The following is a 22,190-nucleotide window of genomic DNA, read 5'->3' as shown; positions in this document are numbered from 1 at the left end:
AACTTATTAAGAAGCTGAAAACTTAACTCGACACATATAAAAACTACCGCTAGATGGCAGCAGGTTTCGTTAGCGTCCTCAAAATTCTTGACGCATTTAAATAATTGATCGCAATTAATTACTTGTTGCACAAACAGGTAGGATATTTCTTGCATTTTAACCAACACGAATTAATGTAGATCAATTTTCAAAAAAGCTAGTTTTCTCATTGCATTTTCAAAATGCATTTTGAATAAGTTTGTCAAGGTGGCATAAGTTCCGCCCCTTCCCCTGATTTTCTTTTCCCTTCCCTCCAGAAAATAGACCGGTTGTATCACGTATGCGATTCTACGTCTTATATACGCACCACGCTTACATTCATATTGGCGTCGGCGTGGGGAAGCCTACAACCTGGCATACGCTGTCTCAACAATCTTGTAAGTTATTTTGTAAACGTGTCTTTATTTGCTTTATACTTATATTGGCCGATATAGTTTAATTTATGGTTTTAATGTTGCCGTATGTTCTGCAGTGTAAAAATTCTTGCAAAAAGCTTTTAACGTTATAGCTTTCTACTCGTGTTGGTAAATCCTGTATAGGACATTTTCAAATTGAATTATTCTAGTTACCTAATTTTGTAGTCACAACAGCTGGAAGTTTTGATTTTACTTAGCTATCAAATGATGAACATCTCTATGAAATTTGGATCTATTATTCATGTCTTTTCTGTTGTTTTTTTTTAGGACACGGTGGGGTTAGAACTGCTCTAGTATAGTTCTGATAAAGCACAGTATTGTTGCTTTAACAAGGTACATATACTTATTTGGTGCAGAATAAGTTATTCATTAATTTACTTCATCTTCTATGTTGTTTTTGGTTACCTAGGCAAAAATCCTGAAAACACCTGATATTTGAATGAGTGACGCTCCCGAACCCAAAGGTAAGCGTTGTTTCATCACACTTCTTGGGTATTGTACAGTGATGATACATTTCTCTGATTAGCACAATGTTGCAAATGAGGACGAGCAAATTATTAGACATGCATGACTCTGAACTGTATTTCTAGAGTGTTATTTATCTGTGCTTGAATAGTGTATTAAAGGCAATTTTTTACAGGGAAAGAAATGGCAGACGAAGATGGTTTCGTGGTGCGTTTAAGAGGGTTGCCATGGGCTGTTACCGATGACGATATCCTCAAATTCTTCGGTAGTATTCAAAATTTGCCGTCCTTAATTCTTTTAATGATCATTTTTTCTTTTTCTATTAAAGAGGATTCAAATATTGTTGGGGGTGCTGCTGGTATTCATATGACATACACAAGGGAAGGAAGACCTACTGGTGAGGGATATCTTGAGTTGGGATGTGAAGAGGATGTTGAAAGGGCTCTGACCAAGCATAATGAGCACCTTGGTCCTCGCTATATTGAGGGTATGTTTTACTTTTATTTAATGTTAGTGATAGGGAAATAACAAATGATGACACAAAATGCAAGTGTCCAGGCCAATGAAAATTGATGATATTAACTCTTTGGTGACTACTGATTCAGTTTAGATGAATATTAAAGCTTTGCATGTGTCGCATGAATTTCACTGCCGTATTTTTTTTGCAGTTTTTCGTTCCAAACGGTCTGAAATGGAATGGATGGTCAAAAGATCTGGACCACCGAACGCTGCTGCACCTTCATCTGACGATGATTGTTTTGTCCGTTTGCGTGGATTGCCTTTCGGTTGTTCCAAGGAGGAGATCGCGCAGTTCTTTACTGGTACAGTTTTCTCAGATTTGACCTACTACATTTTCTGAATTGTTCCCCTCGTGATGGAGTTGGGATTATTATTGGTATTGATATGGGTGGATCTTTTTCGCTGTGGCTGAGGATCGGTGGACCTTAAAAGCAGCGGATTGGGTTTCCCTTCCGTTTAATTACTGTGAGTGCAAACTTGATGTGTGATGACATTTTGGGGCAGGGTTGGAGATAGTGCCAAACGGAATAACTCTACCTACGGACTATTCTGGGAGGAGCACGGGCGAAGCGTATATTCAGTTTGCAACTTCTGCTCTAGCTGAGAGGGCTCTAGAGAAACACAAGGAAAAGATCGGGCACAGGTGGGAACTTCAAACATAAACAACCCTTTTCTCTTATTATCCTCATTTCGTTTCCAGTGAACTCGCTAGTCGAGAAAGTGTACGTTGTATCAATTTGTGTCTTTTATAAGCTTCCTAATCTTTCACCATCCCCTTCGAGGGTGGGTTGGGATGATTTCGAACAAACCGGATTTTCGTCATCGATGTGGTGAATCACGATTTGTTGGTTGTAAAAAAATCCATGCAAACCAACGTTTTGTCAAATCTGTTTCTGCATTTTGCCCAACTTGGCTGCGAGCTGACTTACCGGGTGGTTACGGTTCAAAGAGGCTTGCTTTTTTCTCTTTTCTGTGCCATTCTTTCTTTTTAACTGTTGGTAACATTATTATTTTTGTTCCGCCACCTATATAGGTATATTGAGATATTCCGCAGTAGTTTGAGTGAAGCTCGTGCAGCTCTAGCAAGCATTCCTCGTGGCGGAGGCGGAGGAGGGGGCCGTGGAGGCGGTTCGCATGAAGGTCGTTTTGGTGGAGGAGGTGATAGGTACGGAGGTGGTCGACCTAGCCCATACGACCGCAATGTAGATCGCTACGGCGGTGGTCCAGGTCAAATGCGTCATGGAGGAGGGCACATGAGAAGAAGAGGTAAGAATATGGTGGATTCTTTGTTTTGTCATTCTTTAGATTTGGTCTATTTACAGTACATAATTTAATATCTTTATGCTAATTTTTTAGAAGATCCCTACATGCGTGGAGGCGATTGGGGTAATGGAGGGGGACCACCACGATACATGGAACCAAGTTTCGAGCGACCGCGGACGTTGAAAACGTTATATGGTGATGAAGGATCCGGGCATCGCATCCACATGCGTGGATTGCCCTTCAGGGCGTCCGAGGATGATATTGCAGAAGTATGTTTTGAGGTCGTGACATATCGTTTTTCGTGATCTAATTTCATTTCTTTTTAGTTCTTCCATCCATTGCATCCGGTGGCTATACATATTGGATACGAACAAGGTCGGGCTTCAGGTGAAGCTGATGTTGAATTTGCTACACACGAGGATGCCGTTCGTGCAATGAGCAGGGTAAAATGGTCAAATGTTTCTCTATTCAAGTCATTTTTATTGATTAGAAAAATCTTATCTATGTAGGATAAATGTAACATGCAACATCGTTACATTGAATTGTTTCTTAACTCAACTGCTGGTCCTGCCGGATACGGCCCTCCATATGGAGGTGGTTACGACAATTGATTTACTTAGTTCGTACCCTGCGTTCTATCCCACAATGATTTTCATCGGTTTAATCTATTCTGCGCCCCCCATTTTTCATATAAAGATTGTGGCTCTGTCGTTTGTACGCATTCCGTCTAAGTAATACACACCACATTTAAACGTAAACTTTATACTGGAAAGACGGTTATTACTTTTTATCTTTACTACCTTCTTATCTTGTTTGTGGTGTGCGATTTGCTTGATTGATGAGAGAACGTGCCTACGCGAGTAACGGAAAATTCTCACGTTGGTGAGAAGGAACGAACGTTGTTGGAGCGTTTTTTTCGAACTTTCGGGTTAAGCAAATGAGGACATTACGTCATCCGTTGCTTGCGCCCGGCACTACCCGCATGGGTTGGGAAACCGTGTCCGTCTGTGGGTATATAACGTCGAGGATAGGATCCTACTATTTTGTCATCCGGTTCGAGCCTTGCCGTCCGCACGCCGTTTCTGCCCTTACAACGAACATTCCACCAACATGCCCAACTGTCCGAAATGCAGCAAACCTGTTTATTTTGGTAAGTCGAGCGATTACATATCCATATTTTTATTGTTGTTTTTGGAAAAGAGAAAAGAATGGCTATTTTTGTTTTTTGTTTTTATTTTTTATGCCTGGAACACGTTGGCTACTGCCTGCTACCGTTGGAAGGGATGATGGGCTTTTTTTGTTTGTTTCTCGTTAATATCACTGATGTGCGTGCAATCCGAAAGAAACGAGATAATATCGTGTTGACAGTTGCAAGATTAATGGTCGAGAACTGTCCTGTTAAATTGAAAAAAAAAAAATGTGACTATGTTGTCCACGAAAAATATTTTGGCTGATGATCTTGATTGGATCGAAAAAAGCAAGGGGAATAGGTTTTTTTTTTTTTGTTAAATATTTTAGATGGATGAGGGAAAAGAGAATGTGATGTTTATTATATGCCCTTTAAAGGTCACTGGAGTTTTTTTTAGTTTTCTTCCCCCACTTGTTGCACACACAACAGGAAAGATGAGGGATGAAGTTTAAAATGAGAAAATGAGTGAAACAACACTTGGTGTAGCGAGATGGAAAGCAAAAGTAATAGGAAACGACTATGCGTCATTCTGATGTCATCGAATCCCGAAAAGCTAAAATATATCGTGACTAGTGTTTTATGAAAAATCGAAGGAGAGTTCAAGTACCCAGGCCAACCATGTAGCCCAAACCTTCCATCCATCACACTCCAATTGAGTCAATGTCTAGCTTCATGTCGATCTGTTACGGTATCGTTTAACATGTCTGGAAAATTTATCTACCTGTGGTTGACGGGACCATGGTTTCTAAGAAAAGAATAAAAAAAAAGGCCATTTTTATTCTTTTTATTATTCTTTATTATTTTCTTTTGTGTGGAATTCAAACTGGGTGTTTCACGCCGGTCCGCGCCTTGTCGGCTCATTGGTTTCGGCGTTTTCATGCCCATTTACATTGAGTTTCCGAGTCGAAACACCCGTGGCGCTGCCGTTCCTTTTTTTTCTCTTCTTGTTAAAGAAAACTCAGACTGAAAAGAAAAAGAAAATCAGGGGAGAAAGAGTTGAAAAAAAAAAAAGATTTGTTGACCATGTATGGCCTGACTAGCAGGAGGACTCTACTACAGTGGGGCCATCAAGAATAGATTATGCGGGACGGAATGGATGATTCTGAATCAGACTTTGACAATTTGACTTGCTCATTTTCTCCCAGTGGACAGTTTGATGGCTAGTCTTATGAATCATGATCATGTTGTTTATCAATGTAAACCCATTTAAGGCATTTTGATGGATTAAAGTAGCATTATATTCTCGTTCATTAATAATTTCATCTCTTATTTTTATTTCTTTCGATTCCCGAAACTGAAAAAATATAAAGCCGAGAGGAAGACTTCTTTGGGCAAAGACTGGCATGGGCTCTGCTTGAAATGTGAAAAATGCAACAAGACTTTGGTTCCTGGTCAGGTACGTAAAAAGAGAAACATAAAACAAATGATGGCTGTTGCCTCTCTTTAATTGGAGACAAACCTTTTTTTTTTAATTCTTGAATTCTTGTTCTTCTTCTATCCATGTGTGTACAATAACAACACGCAGCACGCTGAACACGAAGGCAAGCCGTACTGCAACAACCCGTGCTATTCAGCTCTATTCGGTCCAGGAGGTAAGAGATGGACGAACTCAAACAACCAAACCCTATTTAGTATCGTGCTTCGTTATCCGTATTTTCGTTGAAGTTGTTTGAAAGTTAGACAACAAACTGAACCCGCTATTCATCAAAACGCAACCACTTGTTACTTTTTCTTAACATTTTGCTTTTGCTGGAAACTTTCATTCACATTCACAAAACAAAACAAGAAAAAACGGCGGTTGTCAGACGGATATTTATGCAGCCCATTCCTCATGGATGGAGATTGGAGAGGCAGGATATTATGTATGTTAGAGAAAGACTTGACTTTGGTTACAAAAAAAGTCAAGATTTCCATCTAAAAAAAAAAAAAAAAGAAAAACCTGTTGGGCACGAATTAGAAACATGCTACTATTTTAATGAAGATTTTTATACTGGTCAGTCGGGAATTTGGAACATGACTAATGTCTATATAATACGTCTTGTTTTGTGTCTCTTTTTCTTCAGCCGAAAAAGAAAAAAAAAATGTCAAAATTTAATTTTCACCTTGTGTCTTTGTCGTTTCTTTTTTAGGTTTCGGACGTGGCGGCGCTGAGAGTTACGTCTACAAGAAGTGAAGGGCCTCCACCATTTTTTGTTGTTGTTGTTTGACGGGACAAGAAGAAAATTTTGGCCGGTTGACGACATCTGTCGAGCAGCACGGTGCAGCTCTTCCTCCGAAAATAACCAACCCATGGAACTTTTTTATTATTATTCATAGCCAAGCTTCATCTGTTCCTCCCAGTCTCTTTTGGTAAATGCCTTCTTTACCTCTTCCTTGTTTCAGTAGCGACCGGCCATGGTGTGAGCGCCAGAAAGCCGAAAAATCTGATTAGATTCCCATCATTCCTATTTATATGATATTGTTTTTTCTCTCTCGTTTGACATTCCGTAAATGACATTCTCTCTCTCTCTCTCCACTTATTTTTGGATTTACAGAAAGAAACAAACATTTTCTCTGGATTTTTCGCTGTTGTTTTCTGTTAAGGTATATTCTGGGCTTCCTGCATTCAGATTTATGTGTTTTCGAATGGTTCTCTCATTTGTTATGCATAATATACTATTCGGAATCAAATTGCAGTATTCATTTAAACAGAAAACCCTTTGTTGTCTTCTTGTTCTGTCTGCCTCCGAGCGCTATGGCCATCTAGGAGTGGAATTGCAAAGTATGTCGTGAATAAGCAGACGCTTTCCTCGACACAATAAAAACGTGCACTTTATGTCGTGGGTGGGAAACAAAAAAGCAAAAGAAATGTAGAGAGAAAGAGAAGAGAGACAGAGAAACAAAAAAAAAAAAGATCCATCACCTGACATTGATAATCTTGGCTTTGGCCTTATACACCTGAACAACACGAGAGAGGAAAGATAGGAGAGAGAAAACCTCAAGTCTTTCGTTTTGGTGTGTATCCGTTGCCTCGTATTTTCCTATACGGCAGAGCAGGGGCTGCTGTTGCTGATAACATTATCAGAGAATCTGTTTGGTGTGTTTCTTGCCTGTGTATATGTGCGTGTGTGTATTTGATGACCGCGCCAACGGCAACCAGCTGCCGGACAGACCGAAAAACACACACACAGAAATACAGTTTTTGTGTGTCTGTGTGTGTGTATTTTCATTATTTTCCTCTTTTTTTTTCAGAAAAAGAAAGAATGAAAATTGAAAAAGAATAGAAAAGAAAAAAAAAGGGAATAAAAATCTGGCATTCCTTTTTGTCTTGTTTGTTCTTGTTGTCACTTTTTCAGCTTCTTTCGACGAGCGTGCCAAACACAGAGACGCCCGACACACACATGTAAGAAAAAGAAAAAGGAAAAAAGAAAAAAATGGTTAAATAAATATCCGGTTGGTCGGTCCGTCAGTCGGGTGAGATAAAGCAAATAATAGCTAGCCGGTTTCATTTTTCCTTGAAAATAAAAAAAAAAACAATAAAAAGAATTCGATTCCAGTTGCGTGAGCTAATATTGACCGACAGGTATTTGATGTCTACTACAACTACAATTACCACTTTGTTTTTTTTTTACCCCTCCGACTAACAAGCGAAACCGTCTTGTGGTACTTGGTGTCTAATAATAACAGAGCGATTGGTCAATCAACTAAAGAATTGATCGATGGACTCTTAACCCAACGCAAACGGTAGTAAAGTAGGTGGGTGAGTAGGTGTGAGAGGTTTTTCATTATATTAGGCCCTCGTTTTGCCGCCGTGTCAAATCCATCAAATTAGCCAACGAGGATGGACGACGAAGCGACGTGTGCGCTGCTCAAAAGGCAACCTGATCACCGCACCAGGTGTGTTGTGTTACTAATACGCTGGCAAAAGAAGTGAGAAAGAAAGAGAAAGAAAAAAAAGGGTGCTGCTTGCTTCTAGCAAAGTGTTATAAATACTCAAACAAGGCTTCTTCTTGTACCGCGAAAAAATTTCAGCGCCATCTTGGACCCCCCTCCCCTCTCCAATTTCTCCCATTTTGGTTATGCGCTTTGGGTCAGGTGGGTAAAAAAAAAGGGAGGGTTAGCGTGAAAGGACTCGAATTTCTTTCTTTCTTTTTCTGACGAGGGAGGGAGAGATTTTCTCCCTTGAAAAAAAAAAGAAAAAAAGAAAAAGAACTTGACTGTGGAACTGTGTGTGTGTGTGTGTGTGTGTGTGTGTGTGGAGACATTTTTATCGCTGGTTGTAAAAAGAAACGTGGTAGTGGTGGTTTGTTGTCCACCATTTCCTCTTTGACCATCCATTCTTCTTCAACTTTTTTTCTTTCTTCTTTTGCCCATTTATTTGGTCTAGGCCCAAAAGAGCCAACCCTCCTCCTCCTCCATCTTTGTTCAGTTAAATCCACCCTTCTCAACAAAGTGGACCTGCCACTCCCCCACATCAAACTGGCCAGCCACGCCGGCGGCTATTTCTTCAAAAACTTCTTTTTGCCTTCTTTTTTTTTTTTTCTAACTTCTTCTTCTTCTTCTTCTTGTTCTTCTGTAGAAGAAGAACTCTGGTGCGCATTTTCTAAACCAGAGGTCAGGGCCGGCACATGACTTACACTAGCATCTCTCTACCCTGATAAAAAGTTACAAGAAAACCGTCCGCCCACCACCCTATTGGGTGTTGCTAAGGTCAGTCTGTGATGAAAGCGCGCGCATTCGAAGGCGCTTACATGGCATAGGAGCCCGGGCAGTGGGTGGGTGGGAGAAAGAAGGTGGAAAAGCCAAACACACTCTGATTGGCTGGCTTCGTCGCCTCAAGGGGAGACTTTCCAACTTCTCACCACCCCCTTTTGTGTTGTTTCATTTGTTTTTTTATATTTTGTGACTGCGTGCGCTGCTGCCCTTTGCCGGCAGAGAGCCCAGTGTGTCGGGCCTTTTTCGGCTACGGTGCTCCTCTCTCTCTCCTTCCCTGTATACACGAGCCGCAACACACACCAACTACGCGCCGCCCCCTATCCAAGCCGCCACTAGTCTCACCGCTACTACCGCCGCCGCCGCCGTAGTCGAAGCCGCCCCGTTCTTATACACACTTGTGTAGAAGGAAAGAGGAAGCCGAGGGTCGCTCTTTTTTTTCCCTTTTTTTCTCTTTTTATATTTTTCACTCTGGGAAGAAAAAGTTTGTGAGGCGTGCGCTCCCCGCAGTCACATCTTAACGCGCGCGCCCTCTTTTCCTGCATACAAAAGTTGAACGTCTTGACCACCAGAGTGCATATTACTCGTTTCAATTTTTTTCCCCCCCATTTCTCACCACGTCTTGGTGTACTAGTGCTGCCAACCAGTCGACTTGGGCCTTCCAGACGAGATGGCCGTCCTGTGCTGACGATCCTACAAACGCAGACGCAGGGGGAACACACACACACACACTTTGAATCAGAGAGAGAGACCTTGCATCCACGAGCACGTTTTTTGTTTTCTTTTTTTTCAAGTGGCCATTTTCGAAGCAACACAAAAAAAAAGGGAGGAAAAACACTGTGACATTTTCGGATTGTGTTTTGTGTGGTACATATCGTCGTGTCTCTCGAAAATTCTGTGCTGGTGCCAAGTGCTAAACAACGTAACAAGTGAAGCAACAAAACCCTCCCCTCCTTTACAGTGTGTGTGTATTTGTGTGGTGTGTGAGTGTGTATCTATTCTACACGGTGTGATAAAAAAAAAACGTGTGGTGTGTCCGGGATTTTTCTATTTGGATATCGCGAGATTCTCTTCGAAAAAAAAAAAAAGAATTTGGGAGTCTTGACAAAATAAAAAATAAAAAAACTAGAAAATACACTTGCCGAACCCACATCATCTTAAAGGCGCGCGTTTTGGGTGTGTAGTGTCTGTGTCTGTGTGTACAGTGTGTGTTCGCGCGGGAGCGCGTGAAATGGCGCTGTGAAAGGCTGCCATCATGAATGGTGGTACAGTCATTATCATCTTATCTTTAGTCTAGGCCTGGATTTATCAAGTTGCAGCAACAGCCTCGTGTTTCTGCCGTCTGGGGGTCGTCCCATTTTTTTTTTTTTTTTGTATTCTTCATTGGTTTTTATAAAACCGAAAAATGCCACACGTGAACGGAAGCAGCGACGGTGATGACTTGGGCGATGCCGACGAGATCAAAGTGTTCAAACACGACGAAGAATGTGAAGAAGAAAAGAAATTGATTGCAGAAGAACGTCAATCTGATTCCCTCACAGAAGACAAATCTAGTCTTGTAACTGAAGGAGAATCACAGGTATGTCGTATATATCCACCTGATTATGATTGTGTTTTCCGTCGGAAATCTTTCTGTTTAGCCTTCCCCCACAAGAGACACATATACTAAAGAAACCGATGGTTCTCGTCCGTCTCTTTTGTGTATGTAAAATATATACAACACACACAGTGTGTGTGTGTGTAGCCCCCTAAAATTAGAACCAAGGGTTTCTTCTTTTTTATCTTTCCGTCTCGGGGTCGAGAGATGCAGCACATCACACCATCTAGCGGCTGGAGAAAAATAGCCCTTAAAAAATTGAAACTAACAAGAGAAAGAAAAAAAAAAAGTCACGGCCGGAAATGCCAACGCTGTCACACTCTATGCTCCCCACTTCGTTGTCTTGTTGCTACAAAATTTAGCAGTTCATTTTTTGTTCTAACAGGCGTGATCACATACACGCCAATGTGTCAAAACCTCTTGCCCCCCCCATGTGGCGTCAACTATCAAAGCGAATCGAACCATATCCAGCACTCACATCTTAATCTTATTTTATTTCTTTACAGAGCAAAAATGCTTCGTTAGCCGGCCAAAGTTTCACTGGCAAAAATTCACTACGACCTGAACCTGGACCATTATTCGGTGGTAAGTGTCGTCTTTTCTTTTCTTTCTCCTGATTTGCGTCATAACAAAACTATTTTGAATAGAAAAGTTGGGGTAGTTTTTCTTTTGTTTTTCTCTCTTCCCTCCACTAGTATTTTAAGCTCTAGGCTGTTGTGCGCTTCATTGGGCCGTCTTTCCATCCGTTTATATTGTGAAAGTTAAGTGTTTTCTTTCTTTTTGATACATCAAGCAAACGGGATACAACCACACTTTGTTATGGGCTTAATAACATTTAAAACAGGGCACCACCCATATCTCTCAATTTTCTCGCGCCGATTGGCCGTTTAAAAATGGCGACCGACGGCCGAAAAATACTCGTCGATGTGAACGGGTTTTCTTGTTGTTAAAAAAGAATATTGCTGGATATATACAAGTGGCTATTTAGAAGCTGATTGCGTTTTACGAGCGGGAGAGACTAGAAAGAAAGAAAGAAAAACGCGTCCATGTATTTTTCTTTACCGTTCCTCTTGTTTTTTTTGTTTTTATTTGCGGTTTTTTTTTTTTTTAAAGAAAAGAAAAAGTCGTCGTCATAATAATGAACCAAGAAAAAGAGACCGGAAAAGGGAGATTGTAATTCTTTTTTCTCAAGTTTTTTACCTTTTCCCCCCCTCGTTCAACTCGATACGTTTTTTTTTTTTTTTTTAAATACGAAAAGAAATGATAATAATATAAATATAAGTACAATTCAACCGCAGACTCGTTTGACGTCGTCGAATGGATAGGGGGGGTTTAGGTTTGTTTCGGCTGGTTACGCACCTATGGCGTCACACTAAGGTAAACCCTCCTGCTGTTTGTGAATTATGGTCAAGGATATGATGATGATGATATTCTCTGAGGTTGCAACTTACCACACGAGTATAATTTTTTTTTTTCCGGGGTTTTAATTTGAGCTCGTTATCGAGAAAAGAGGCGGTACTTATTTATATATTTGCTCTTTTACACACACACAATTGAAAGAAAAGCTGTTGGAACGTAACAGATGTTGTAATGGTGTGATTCGCTAAACATGAAAAATCAAATAACATCAAAAATTGTTTGCGTGTAGGTCGGTCGCTGGAGTCGCTGGCCTCGTCGCACGCCTCTCCGCTCAACATGGGATACCTTATGCCCTACTCGTACCACAATGGCATGGCCGCACTTACCTCTCTACCATCCATGGTAAGTCCCTTCCTTGTAATTTTCGTTTTGGCTTGGCAGAGAGAGGGGGGGAATGTTGATGTTTCTATTCTACGTGTGTTTTTTTTTCTTTTTTTAGGGAAACTTTTTTCTTTCTTTTATGATTATTTGAGGCGAGAAATTGATGTTTCCCCCCTGTCGAAAAAAAGAGAATGGGGGGGTTGCTGGCTTCTTTCTATTTCGAGGGTTCTTGTAGTTTTTTTTTTTTTTTAGGGCTCTGGTCAAATATCAACCCTCCTCCCTTCTTGACCAAATAGCCTCTCCCATTTTTTGTGTTGTGGAACCTAAAAGTCGAAAGAGGGAGGAAGACGTACAAGAAAATGTTCCATCATCTTGAAGAAGAGGGTGAAAAAGGGTCAAGTTTTTTTTTTTTTTAAGAAACGGAGAAAATTTGAATAATTTCAATGAAATCGTGTCAGACTTTTGACGCGTACAAAAATCGATTTAAAGAAATCCGAAAGTTCCGGATGCTGGAGCTTCGCGGAAGTCGATCCGTTTCTTGTGGGGGTAATTAATTTCCTACCCCCCTCCCTGTATTTTTTTTTTTCTTTCACAAAAGATTTTTTTTTTTATAACGGAGGATTTTCTTTTTAATGGGCGGGGGGACATCTTCCAGTTGGACCTCCTGTTGCGGATTTGGGGAACAAAAAAACCTGGAAAAGTTGACGGATCGCGCGCCCAAGTTGTGTATACTTGTCCAGGGGGGTTTGGCCGGATTAAAAAACGAACCTTTTTTTTTCGGGGTCCAGGGGGTGAGAGGTCATTTCTCCCAAAAATCCCTCGAGGGAAAACACAAAAAAAAGGGTTTCTTCTTTTCTTTTTTTTAAACCATCCCAAACGGGTCACAAGGTGGTCAGGAAAAAAAGATGGCGCCGCATTCCTTGTTAACCGCCACCTACCACGCCATATAGAAGAAGAAAAACTCGGAAAGTTGCCACCAACTTTTCTTCTTCTTCTTCCTACCTCGCCTTGTTTTCAAAAAAAAAAAAATAATTGAATTTCCAAACGACTGAACTTTGAACTCTCTCCCCCCTCTCCACCCGGTAATGGCAGTTACACGAACTGCGTCTGCTAAAAAGCTCGTAGAAGAAAGAAAGAAAAAACAATTTTTATTTTCGACAGTTGTGGTCATCAATGAAAGGCACAAATCAAACGTTAAAGATCTTTGCATCACAAATCTCACACACACGCTATTTGAAAAAAAAAAATAAAATGATGAATGACGTCACGTCGAAAGCGAAGTTCCCCTGGCCTTTCTTCCGGATGTTGTTTGGAAAAACAACGAGAGGATAAGGTAGCACAAACCAGGTAGTAGTTGTAGGTAGTAGCCTACAGTGTATTTATTCACGGGGTTCTTCTCTTTCTATGTATTAAAAAGAAAAGAAAAGAAGGGGGCCCCCCTTGTTACAAGCTCATCCAATCCGTCATATTTGGACACATTAGAAACGGTCAGACCCCGTCGGGCTGGTTGTTGAGGCTCACGTTAAAAAAAAATATATATAAGAAACATGAGGGTTGTGTGTGTGTGTGTAATCTTTTTGTCTTTCCCGAGGGCTGTGTGCCTTCCTATTTGACTTGGTGAGTTGTGTATAGTAGTCATCATCATCAGGCAAATATCCGCAGGGATCTTTTGAAAGAAGAAGGCCTTGTTTTTGCTGTGTGTCTGTGCGTCTTGTTTCAACGCCATCTATAAGACGAGGATCTAAATGACACAGGTGTCATTTCCCGACGGGGCCCAACAGTTTAGCACCCCAATATATCTACATTTTTATTTTTTTAAACTCTTGTGAAGGAAAAAAAGAAAAAGATTTAAGTCCGTTTCCTGTTGTAAGTTGCTATACTTTTTCTTTAATACCCTACTCCGAGTTTAGGGGGGTAGTGGTGGAGCAGTGGTTGTAAGAAGGGGCGCAATTTGATCCTTTTCTTTTGCCCTCCATTTTTTTTTTTACTTTCTTGTTCCCCTCGACATTTCATGTGTAAATGTAGAACAAAGGCCAGTCCCCCACCCCCCCAAAAAATTGTCACTGCCCTTGGTCTTGTTCATTAAGAGGAAAGAAATGCGTTTTAATTCGTCCTGGATAAACTTTGATGCGAATAATGAGGTTGGATTAGTAAAAGAAAATTCCCTAGGTGGCACACCTGTGTTGCCAAAGAGAAAATCGTGGAAACATTTACTTTTAAAGAAGATGACTTGTAAAATATGTTTTCAAAATCAGGAGGATGACGATGCACACAGCTCCCCCCTGCGATCATCTCCCACACAGTTTTCTTTTAGCCCATAGGCCTTGTGTGTATATGTGACTTTTCGATATATTTCAAAATATTGAAGTTGTTTAAGAGTGTGTGCGTCGACGAAAATAAAAAATAAAAAAAGATGTCGAAGATTTTTCCTTGTATGGGGAGGGGGGGGGGAGGGTTGAACTGCTGGACACGAGAAATGTTTAGGGGGGTACCGATCTTATCATGACGAATGGCAGCAACCAGCAGATCCTTGAACAAACTGGAATCGCCCCTCTTTTTTCTTTAACCAATTCCCTCCTTCTCTTTGAGGGCCTATTTTTCTGAAGAAAACTAGAAGAAGAAGTGGAGGAATGAAAAAAAAAAAAAAAAAGGAAGAAGCCAAGGTCAAGTCTTCACACCCCCTGCGGGCCCGCCAACAGAACACACAAAGTTTTTTTCTTCTTCTTCTTCTTCTTCTTCTTCCGAGCTACTAGTGAAACACCGCAAAGACCGGAGCGGCATCTCTCATTTTTTTTTGTGTTTTCTTAGGCGGCACTTCAACTTTTTTTTTAATTATTTTGCCGCTTGCAAATCGGCTTGAAAATTCATTTTTTTTTTTTTTTACGTAGACATAAGTATGTGTGTTTTTTAATTTCGGGGGGGAGGTGTTGCGGTTTTTTTTGTTTTTGTTGTTCACGAAGTATTGATTGGTTCAGTTTTTGATACCCGGCGGGTATTATTTCTGTTTTTTTTTTTTGGGTTCACGGGAATAAAAGAAATTTGGCATTTCCTTCGAAAATTGCATTACCCCACAAAGAAAAGATACGAATTCTAAAGGTTTGATGAATAATTCATGGGCCTTTTTTTTTTTTGCACGCGGGAGAAATAGCTCACGAAAAAAAAAAGAGGCCTCAAATCAAGATGGATGATAAGGATGTAGTGACTTTGGTCTTGTTTGTTTTTCGTGTTTTCTTCCCCCCAACAAAAAAAAAAAAAAAAATTCCCGGCTTGTCTTTTTGGTGGTGGCTTTTTTGGCTCTGTGTTATCGGAGGCTATTATCAGTGGCGCGCCCTCCAGTTGGAAAAAAAAAAAAAACATACGGCCGTTTGTTGAACTTTCTTTTTTTTTTCTTTTTCGGACTGGCGCCTTTTTAAGAAATCGAGAGAAAAAAAAAAAAAGTCAACTTGTCAATGTGTCGTTCATGGATCAAAGTGTATATCGCTTTCGGTCGGCTTGTCACTCACGCTACTTTTTGTTGTTGTCAATGTGTGGTGCTGCAAGTATTTATTATTTTTTTTTATCTATCCGTTGGCTAGACGCACAAAACGGTTCACTTTCTTTCTTGTTTGTCGACTTTATGACTTTCGGTCCCGTTTCTGACCTCGAAAGAAATTTTTTTTTTTAAATATCATTTTTGTGTTTTTTTTTGAAGAATAGAAATGGGGGGGTTGTAAAATGGTTTAAACTCTGGTGACCCCAAAAAAAAAGAAATACTTTTGGACGTTATGGGCCCTTTTTTTTATTTATTTATATTTTTGGTCCAGGGGTTAATTGATGCGAGAAAAAGAAATCGGTTGTCCTGTTTTGAAAAAAAAAAGGAAGGGGGGGATCCGTGTGATGGATGCGGCTCGACGGAATGTTTCCGTGTTACTCATAAATCATCGAGTGGGCAGTACCTGTGTACACACACACACACACACTCGAAAAGAGGAAGAAGGGTAGAATGAATTATAGCTCGTTGCGTATGTGATGGCCGTGTAACAGGTGAGCCCCATCATCAACACATTCTCTTACAAAAAATAGAAGAGCGTGACCGACGTCCCGGCTCATCAAACCTGTCAAATTCTATTGATTTCAAAATCTTTTTTCCTTTCTTAAAATCAAAACGAACGGATGTCGATTTTGGAAATTAAAAAAAACGTGAATCGTTTGTGTATAACTCTAGTAATTTAATATGCCATTTGAAGTTTTTGAGACTAGACACTCGAGTCGACTTGAAAGGCCAGTGTCCAACAAACTGTGACTTTCTTGTTAATTCCCCTTCATTCTTTTCCTTGGGCGCCCCCATGACCAGTGGCCCGTGTTGGTCTGTTAATCGTGAAACTTTCTTTCGAAAAAAAAAACAAAAAAGTGGGGGGTGGGGAGATTATATTTTTGGGATGGGGCGGGAGCTAAAGGTTCTATCCTATCGGCTATATATATAAACATGGTTAGGTGTGTGTTGTAAGTTGTTGTTTTCGATGCTGACGCCCTTTTTCTTCTTTGATCTTTTGAAGTTTCTCTCAAAACACGAAAATTTTTCTCTCTCTCTTGTTTTTAATCGTATTATATTCACAACAACTGAACTGTGTGTGTGTGTGTGTGTGTGTGCAACGAACGAAAAAAAAAAGGGCGTTGGTAGCGTCGGGTCTTCGCTGGTCAAAAAAAAAAAAAATCTTTTATTTCCTCCTCTTTGCGACAGTTTTAATTCGTTTTCTTGTACACGGGACAGGTAGTGAGCAATCCCCCTGTATGGGTTTCAATTTTCCACATCGAGAAGGGTGTGTATAAAGTATCTGTGTTTGTTTCCGACATTCGATACGCATTTTCGTTTGGATAGAAGAAAAGAAAAAAAAAAGGTATGGGGGGGGGGGAGATTCCGGCACCTGCTAAAGTGCGGACGCGTGCCTCGTTCAAAGAGAAGCCGCCGCGCGCCATTTTCAAAAAAAAAAAAAAAAGGAAAGAATCTTGTAAAAAAAAAAAAGAAATATTCGGTAAAATAATCAAAAGAGTCATCCCTATCACTACAGTAGTTGTTTTTGTTTTTTTTTGTTTTGCTTCCGAAAAGGAGGGGGGGCGGCGTCTTTTACGATGGCCAAAAAGGAGTTCTCTTCCAATATTATTTCGTGTATGTGTTTCGCTCTTTTTTTTTAGTGTGTATGTGGGGGGGTTCGTGAGAGCCGTTCATCCATCACAAACGTTGGCTACTGGTTAAAGGCCGCACACGTACGCGAGTTCTGCACGAGGATCGGGTTGAAATGCTCGTCAACATTTTGATTTTGATTTTTTTTTTGTTGAAGACTTGATCAATGACGCCGCCCTCTTCCTTGCATAACCAATTATATTAGGAAGACTCAAAGAAGGGGCTGGGGCGCGCGCCAATTAGACTTTCGTCTAAAGTTTTGATTTCGACGATCGATTTTTACATATCCGACAACGGTGAGATGGAAAGCGGGTGGGGGGGACTTGTCGTTTTCTTTGATCTCGGAAGTAATGCGCATTCCATGTGGATCTCTCTCATACAAAAAAGAAAAAAAGGGAGGGGAAGGGAGAATGTTTACGACACCCTGGTTTCAAAAAAAAAAAAAAACACATCCCTTGCCCTATCTCTTTAAGGTAGAAATTCTGAAAAGATTTGTTCAAGCAGAAAAAAAAAAGACGCGTGTTTCTCCTCACGCCGGTCAAGCGCAGGGGAGGGGGGAAAGATTTTTTTTTTTTTTTGTTCATCCAAATACCGGAAGAAGAAATTCATTTTTTTTTTTTCAAAATATAGAAATGAAGGTGTTTTTTGTGTGTGTGTGGGGGGCGGGGACAGAGCACTCAAAGTAATGACTTTGAATTAAATAATTTAATCATTTTTCTCGAGTGTACCGTTAAAAAGAGATTACGCATCAAGAAAATTGGTTTCGAGAAAAACACTTTGAGAAATTCTATTTTCTCGTGTGTGCACACATTTGTTTGTGTGTGTATGTGTGTGTGTGTGTATGGTTTTTGGGAGAAGAAGAGTCCCATATGCTTTTTACGAATGTACGTACCAGGGATGGTGGGGGGGGGGAGCTTTTCAATGTAAACAAATTGTTGGAAAAACGACCACCACTGAACCGTAGATGCGCCTATTGTATATATATGTATACATATATATTTGTAAATATTTTTTTCCGTTTTTGTTTCCTTTATTTTCCGGATAAGGATGTGGGGTGGAATTTGCGGCGCCATCTTGTGTTGACGTCTCGTACCTGTCAGTCTAAATATTTACCCTCTCGCCAACCGGAATGGTTTTTTTTTTCTTCTTTCTAAACCGATGTCGTCTCTTGTGACAGACAGACGCAAACATTCACCAACCTACTCCCCTCCCCCGAAAATGGCCCGTCTCTATGCACAATGTCTATACAATTTGCGGTGTGTCATAATAGGCTTACAATATTCATCTTGAATCGATATGAATGGGGATATCGGATAGACTCTTTCAATAGAGAGGGGAGAGAACCGTCATCATTGATATGGAAAATATGATCCCCCCCCCCTATTTTTTTTTATGATCGCTTTACCACATTTGACAAGTTAATTCAAAAAAAAAAAAAAGAAAAAGTTGACGCTCCCCTTTCGTTTATTCGCCTACTTGACCTATTATTTTGGTCGTATGCATATAATTAATGCTTTAAGGGGAAATGATGCCCAATTATATCGATAACACCCTACTGAATCGTCAAGTTTTTGTTGGCAAAAAAATGCATATTCTCCACTCGAGATTTTAATTGGGGGTCGTTTTCACGTAAATAATTTAAAAACAAAAAACCTAAAATATTATTTTCAACTCCTCGAGAATTGTTGTCACCCGCATCCGCATCTTCTTCTCTTTTCCCCGACCGGATCCTCCCTTTTAAAAAACCTGGTGTGTATATATATTTAAAAATAAAATATCTAGAGGGACAGACAACAGAAACTCTTCTTTTACGTCGAGGCTTTCTGCTGATTAGGCACGCTTTCAACAACTCTGTCAAAGAGTGGAGAACGAGCGCACGCGGGGGGGGGGGGTTGTACTCTCTTTTTTTTTTCAATTGCGTTTGCACACTCCCTTCTTTTTTTTTTTTCGTATGTTTTTTAAACAGTCCGTGGCGAATCTGTTTTAATGATCATCTGTCCTCCTGCACATACACACTCTCTTTCATCCGTGATAACCATCTATTATTATTATTGCAGCATTTTTTTTATGTGTGTTGCCTACCAGACGGACATGGAAATAAAAAGCTTTTTAGGGTGGAGCTGGGATTAAGTTTGTTCGCTATCCGATCAATCAACGGTTTTCTCTGCGACTTCAAATAGGATTGGGATGAAGCCTTGCCTCCTCCTCCTCCTATTTTGTGTGTGTGTGTGTGTGTGGATAGGGAGAGAGATGGAAATTAGTGGCTTTGATACACTTGACAAAATGACTAGATGCGCTGCTGCATCATGGCGATAAATCCGTACAATCTCCCGTGTTCTTCAATCGAGGCTAATAATAGAGTGGCTCTTGGTTGACAACTGTCTCTTTCGGTGATTGCGTCCGTTGCTTGGCAACCACCAAACTTTGTTGCTCGTCTCCATTTTTACGTTCCAACGTTTTGTTTCGACGACTAGTATATTTTAGAAACGTCATTAAAAACTAGTTCTTTTTATTTTATTTTATTTTTTTGAAATTTAATGCGAAAGCGGGAGGGGGGATTACGTAATCCTTAATTGACTTGTGTGTGGACCAGAGTTTTTTTTTTTTTTGGTCATTGGAACTTCGGTTGGGGGTACAATTTTTTTTTTTTACCCCCGCTCCTAAAAGTTAGTAGAATTTCTTTTGGGTGTGTGTGTGTGTGTGTGTGTTTCTCAGAGTTGAATATTTGAAACAGAAAGGGCAGCCGTAAAATGCCCCAACTCGAAAAGAAACACATAAAATCCAATAGGGTGGACAGTGAACCGGAACGGACTAAAGAAAACTCGTTTTTTTTTTTAAGAAAGAAAAAATAAAATATTCTTATTAGTTCTTTTTTTTTTTTGTTTTTAAAGAACAGAACGGCGGGAGGGTTAGGTACAAGCTCATTTGTTTCAAAGAGTTACACACACACACACACACAAAAAAATCTAAATGGACTGAAAAAAAAAAGAGCTTGGAGCCATGTCTTAACAAGGTCCACACACTGCCCAGCCCCAAAGGTTATGTATAAAGAGATAAGACCAAGAAAGTAATGATTTTCGTGTTCCACTGAACGACCAAGAAAACAAAAACTATAGGAGACACACACACACACACACACACAAACCTTTTTTTTTAATTTTTCTGAAAGGGGAACAGCATCTTTTTTTTAAAATAAAAATAAAAAAAATCTCACTCGACTAAGCTACCTGTAATTAGTGGGTTCTTTACGTACTTCTTTCTTGGGGTGATTATATTCCTTGCACACTTGCGCACACACACACACACAGACACACAGAGAGAAAAGAAAAACGAGTCCGCCACCCAGCGTGAGGTGGATAGACAATTATAAATTTTCTTTTTTTTTTTTTTTTTGGAACCTCATTATCCTTTGACTAAATTTCCCCTCCCCCCCCCCCACTTTCCAGTTTTTTATCATTTGGTTTTTTCTTAATCTTTTCTTTATATGTGTGCGTCATTTTTTTCTTATTGATTTCATGGTCGAGTTCATCATTGCCAAAAAAAAAAAAACTTTTGGATGATTTTGTTCCAGCGCTTATTCCTGGAATCACGCATCCCCCCCATTTCCTATTTCTTTATGTGTGTCTCGTTGAATTGTGAGGGGGTTTTATATTTCGGTTCCGGATGCGTCGTAAATCACAATCGTTTTTTTTTTTTTGTTGTGTGTGTGGAACAAAAGTAGAAAAGGGGGGGAGGGGAAGAGAGGGCTACTCTAATAATGCTAATCGTTCAGTTGTTCCAGTCGCTTGACTTTGGCGTTCACTATTCCGTGTCATGACTACTCCGCCTTCCTACACAACGTTTCCTCCCCCTTAGTTTAGCAAACGGTCCTGCGTTTTTCTTTATTTTTTTTCAAAGTAGGTAACGACGCCGTTCTGAATCGTAATTTGTCGATCGTGTCATATCCGTATTCACCTCACGGACCGGAAGCGATAAAAAGTCAATCGACCCCCGTCTCTCTCTCTCTTGTATTTTCGTTGGTGCGCAGGGTAAATCACGAACCGGATGAGTCGCCATATTTCTTTAATAATAAATAAATAATTTTTAAAATTTGTGGATAGAAAGAAAGAGAATAAGGTGAGAATATTTTCGTGACCGTGTTGGCCTTTGTTGGCGGGCGAGAGTCACGCCCTCGACTCACGCGCGTCCCTTCGTGTTTGTCTATTTGACCATCTCTCTCTCTCTCTCTCTATCTAAAATTATTTATATTTCCGTCGTAAAAGGAAAGAAAAAAAAAGAGAGGGAAATACTACTACGCTAGTAGCAACTATACGATAGGTGGTGCTGTTCTATTCAAAATGTTATAATGGGGAGTCCTGATTTTTTTGTACGTGCTCTCGCTGAACCTTGTGTCTATGACACGAATTCCCGTCTCTTCTTTCTTTTCTTTTTATTTGATAAGCTCCTTTTTTTTTTTTTTTCTTGTTCGAAACTAAAAAGAGAATCGCCCCTCGTATGCGCGTCACAAGATTTTTGTATTTAGTATTTTTCTTTTTTGGCGTGAGCAAAGTTTATTTCGGGTTGAGCGTGAAAAAAAACAAAAACAAGATGGAAACAAAAGACATTTTGGAATTGAAGAAGTTGCTGCACTAGCATCTGGAACGATTGGAATTTTTTTTTTTTTCAAAAGACAACGAGACCTTGTTGGCCTCAGGCCTTTCGTCTATTTCAGATTCATTTTATTTTGTATTTTATTTTTTAAAACTGAAAACTTTTGAAATGGATGTGTGGGGGGGTTGAAGAACATTCCTCTTCCCCCCCTATTCCTCTTTGTTGAACTATGTGGGCTCAACTCCAAAAACATCTTCATGTGATATTCTTCTCCTCGATTCCGGAATTCTCTCTGTTCTCATTACCGGCCGTACAATGCGCGCCAAAATGGCTGCCTTTCAAGCCAAAGAGATTATTCTGATTAGTATAGAGAGAGTTCGGTGGACGACACATTGGCGCTCTCTCTCTCTCTCTCCATGGCAATAGTTTTGAGAGAGGCCACAGCGTCGGGGGTGATTGGCAATGCGTGAATGGTGTCCCACTATAGTGGGTGGGGTATTAACAGATTTCCCCTATTTT

At 40.2% G+C, this 22,190-nt stretch overlaps 2 protein-coding genes and 1 long non-coding RNA gene across 6 annotated transcripts in view; 2 read left to right on the top strand and 1 right to left on the bottom strand.

Annotated features, from left to right (window-relative positions):
* The first annotated feature begins 290 nt into the window (after positions 1–290).
* LOC116928609 (heterogeneous nuclear ribonucleoprotein H2) lies at positions 291–3,460 on the top strand. 2 transcript variants are annotated; one of them, XM_045178507.1, is made up of 11 exons: positions 291–416; positions 723–788; positions 865–919; positions 1,096–1,185; positions 1,249–1,407; positions 1,589–1,741; positions 1,944–2,082; positions 2,473–2,705; positions 2,799–2,971; positions 3,029–3,145; positions 3,212–3,460. In XM_045178507.1, exons 3-11 carry the CDS (start codon positions 895–897, stop codon positions 3,311–3,313), a joined length of 1,191 nt encoding a protein of 396 aa, XP_045034442.1. In that variant the 5' UTR covers positions 291–416; positions 723–788; positions 865–894; the 3' UTR covers positions 3,314–3,460. The 2 variants fall into 2 exon arrangements, with proteins under 2 accessions (XP_045034442.1, XP_032791605.1); XM_032935714.2 differs by having other exon boundaries at positions 2,796–2,971.
* A 1,740-nt stretch (positions 3,461–5,200) lies between these two features.
* On the bottom strand, positions 5,201–7,069 carry LOC116928568. Its single transcript, XR_004397308.2, has 2 exons — positions 6,794–7,069; positions 5,201–6,633 (listed from the first exon to the last, which is right to left on the bottom strand). It is a non-coding gene; the product is annotated as an uncharacterized LOC116928568 (long non-coding RNA).
* A 1,762-nt stretch (positions 7,070–8,831) lies between these two features.
* The window catches only part of LOC116929407 (protein pangolin, isoforms A/H/I/S), a 29,109-nt gene continuing 15,750 nt past the window's right edge, over positions 8,832–22,190 (top strand). The window contains exons 1-3 of one of the 3 annotated variants that reach the window (XM_032936625.2): positions 8,832–10,162; positions 10,687–10,765; positions 11,829–11,941. In XM_032936625.2, coding sequence (XP_032792516.2) covers positions 9,989–10,162; positions 10,687–10,765; positions 11,829–11,941 — 366 coding nt within the window. In that variant the 5' untranslated portion in view covers positions 8,832–9,988. The remainder of the gene's footprint in view (positions 10,163–10,686; positions 10,766–11,828; positions 11,942–22,190) is intronic. The other 2 variants (XM_032936626.2, XM_032936624.2) reach the window with 2 other exon arrangements.

The sequence above is a fragment of the Daphnia magna genome, linkage group LG8 (genome assembly GCF_020631705.1).
Source record: "Daphnia magna isolate NIES linkage group LG8, ASM2063170v1.1, whole genome shotgun sequence".
In the NCBI taxonomy this organism is placed as follows: Eukaryota; Metazoa; Arthropoda; class Branchiopoda; order Diplostraca; family Daphniidae; genus Daphnia; species Daphnia magna.
Note: the sequence above shows the minus strand (reverse complement) of the source record. Positions and strands in the feature narration are given on the sequence as shown.

Bases quoted from the DNA above. Each gene is read 5' to 3' on its own strand.
- LOC116928609 (XM_032935714.2), top strand. From the start codon at position 895: ATGAGTGACGCTCCCGAACCCAAAG. The intron at 1,408-1,588 runs GTATGTTTTACT...TTTTTTTTGCAG, and splicing joins TGGTCCTCGCTATATTGAGG to TTTTTCGTTCCAAACGGTCT. The intron at 2,706-2,795 runs GTAAGAATATGG...CTAATTTTTTAG, and splicing joins AGGGCACATGAGAAGAAGAG to AAGATCCCTACATGCGTGGA.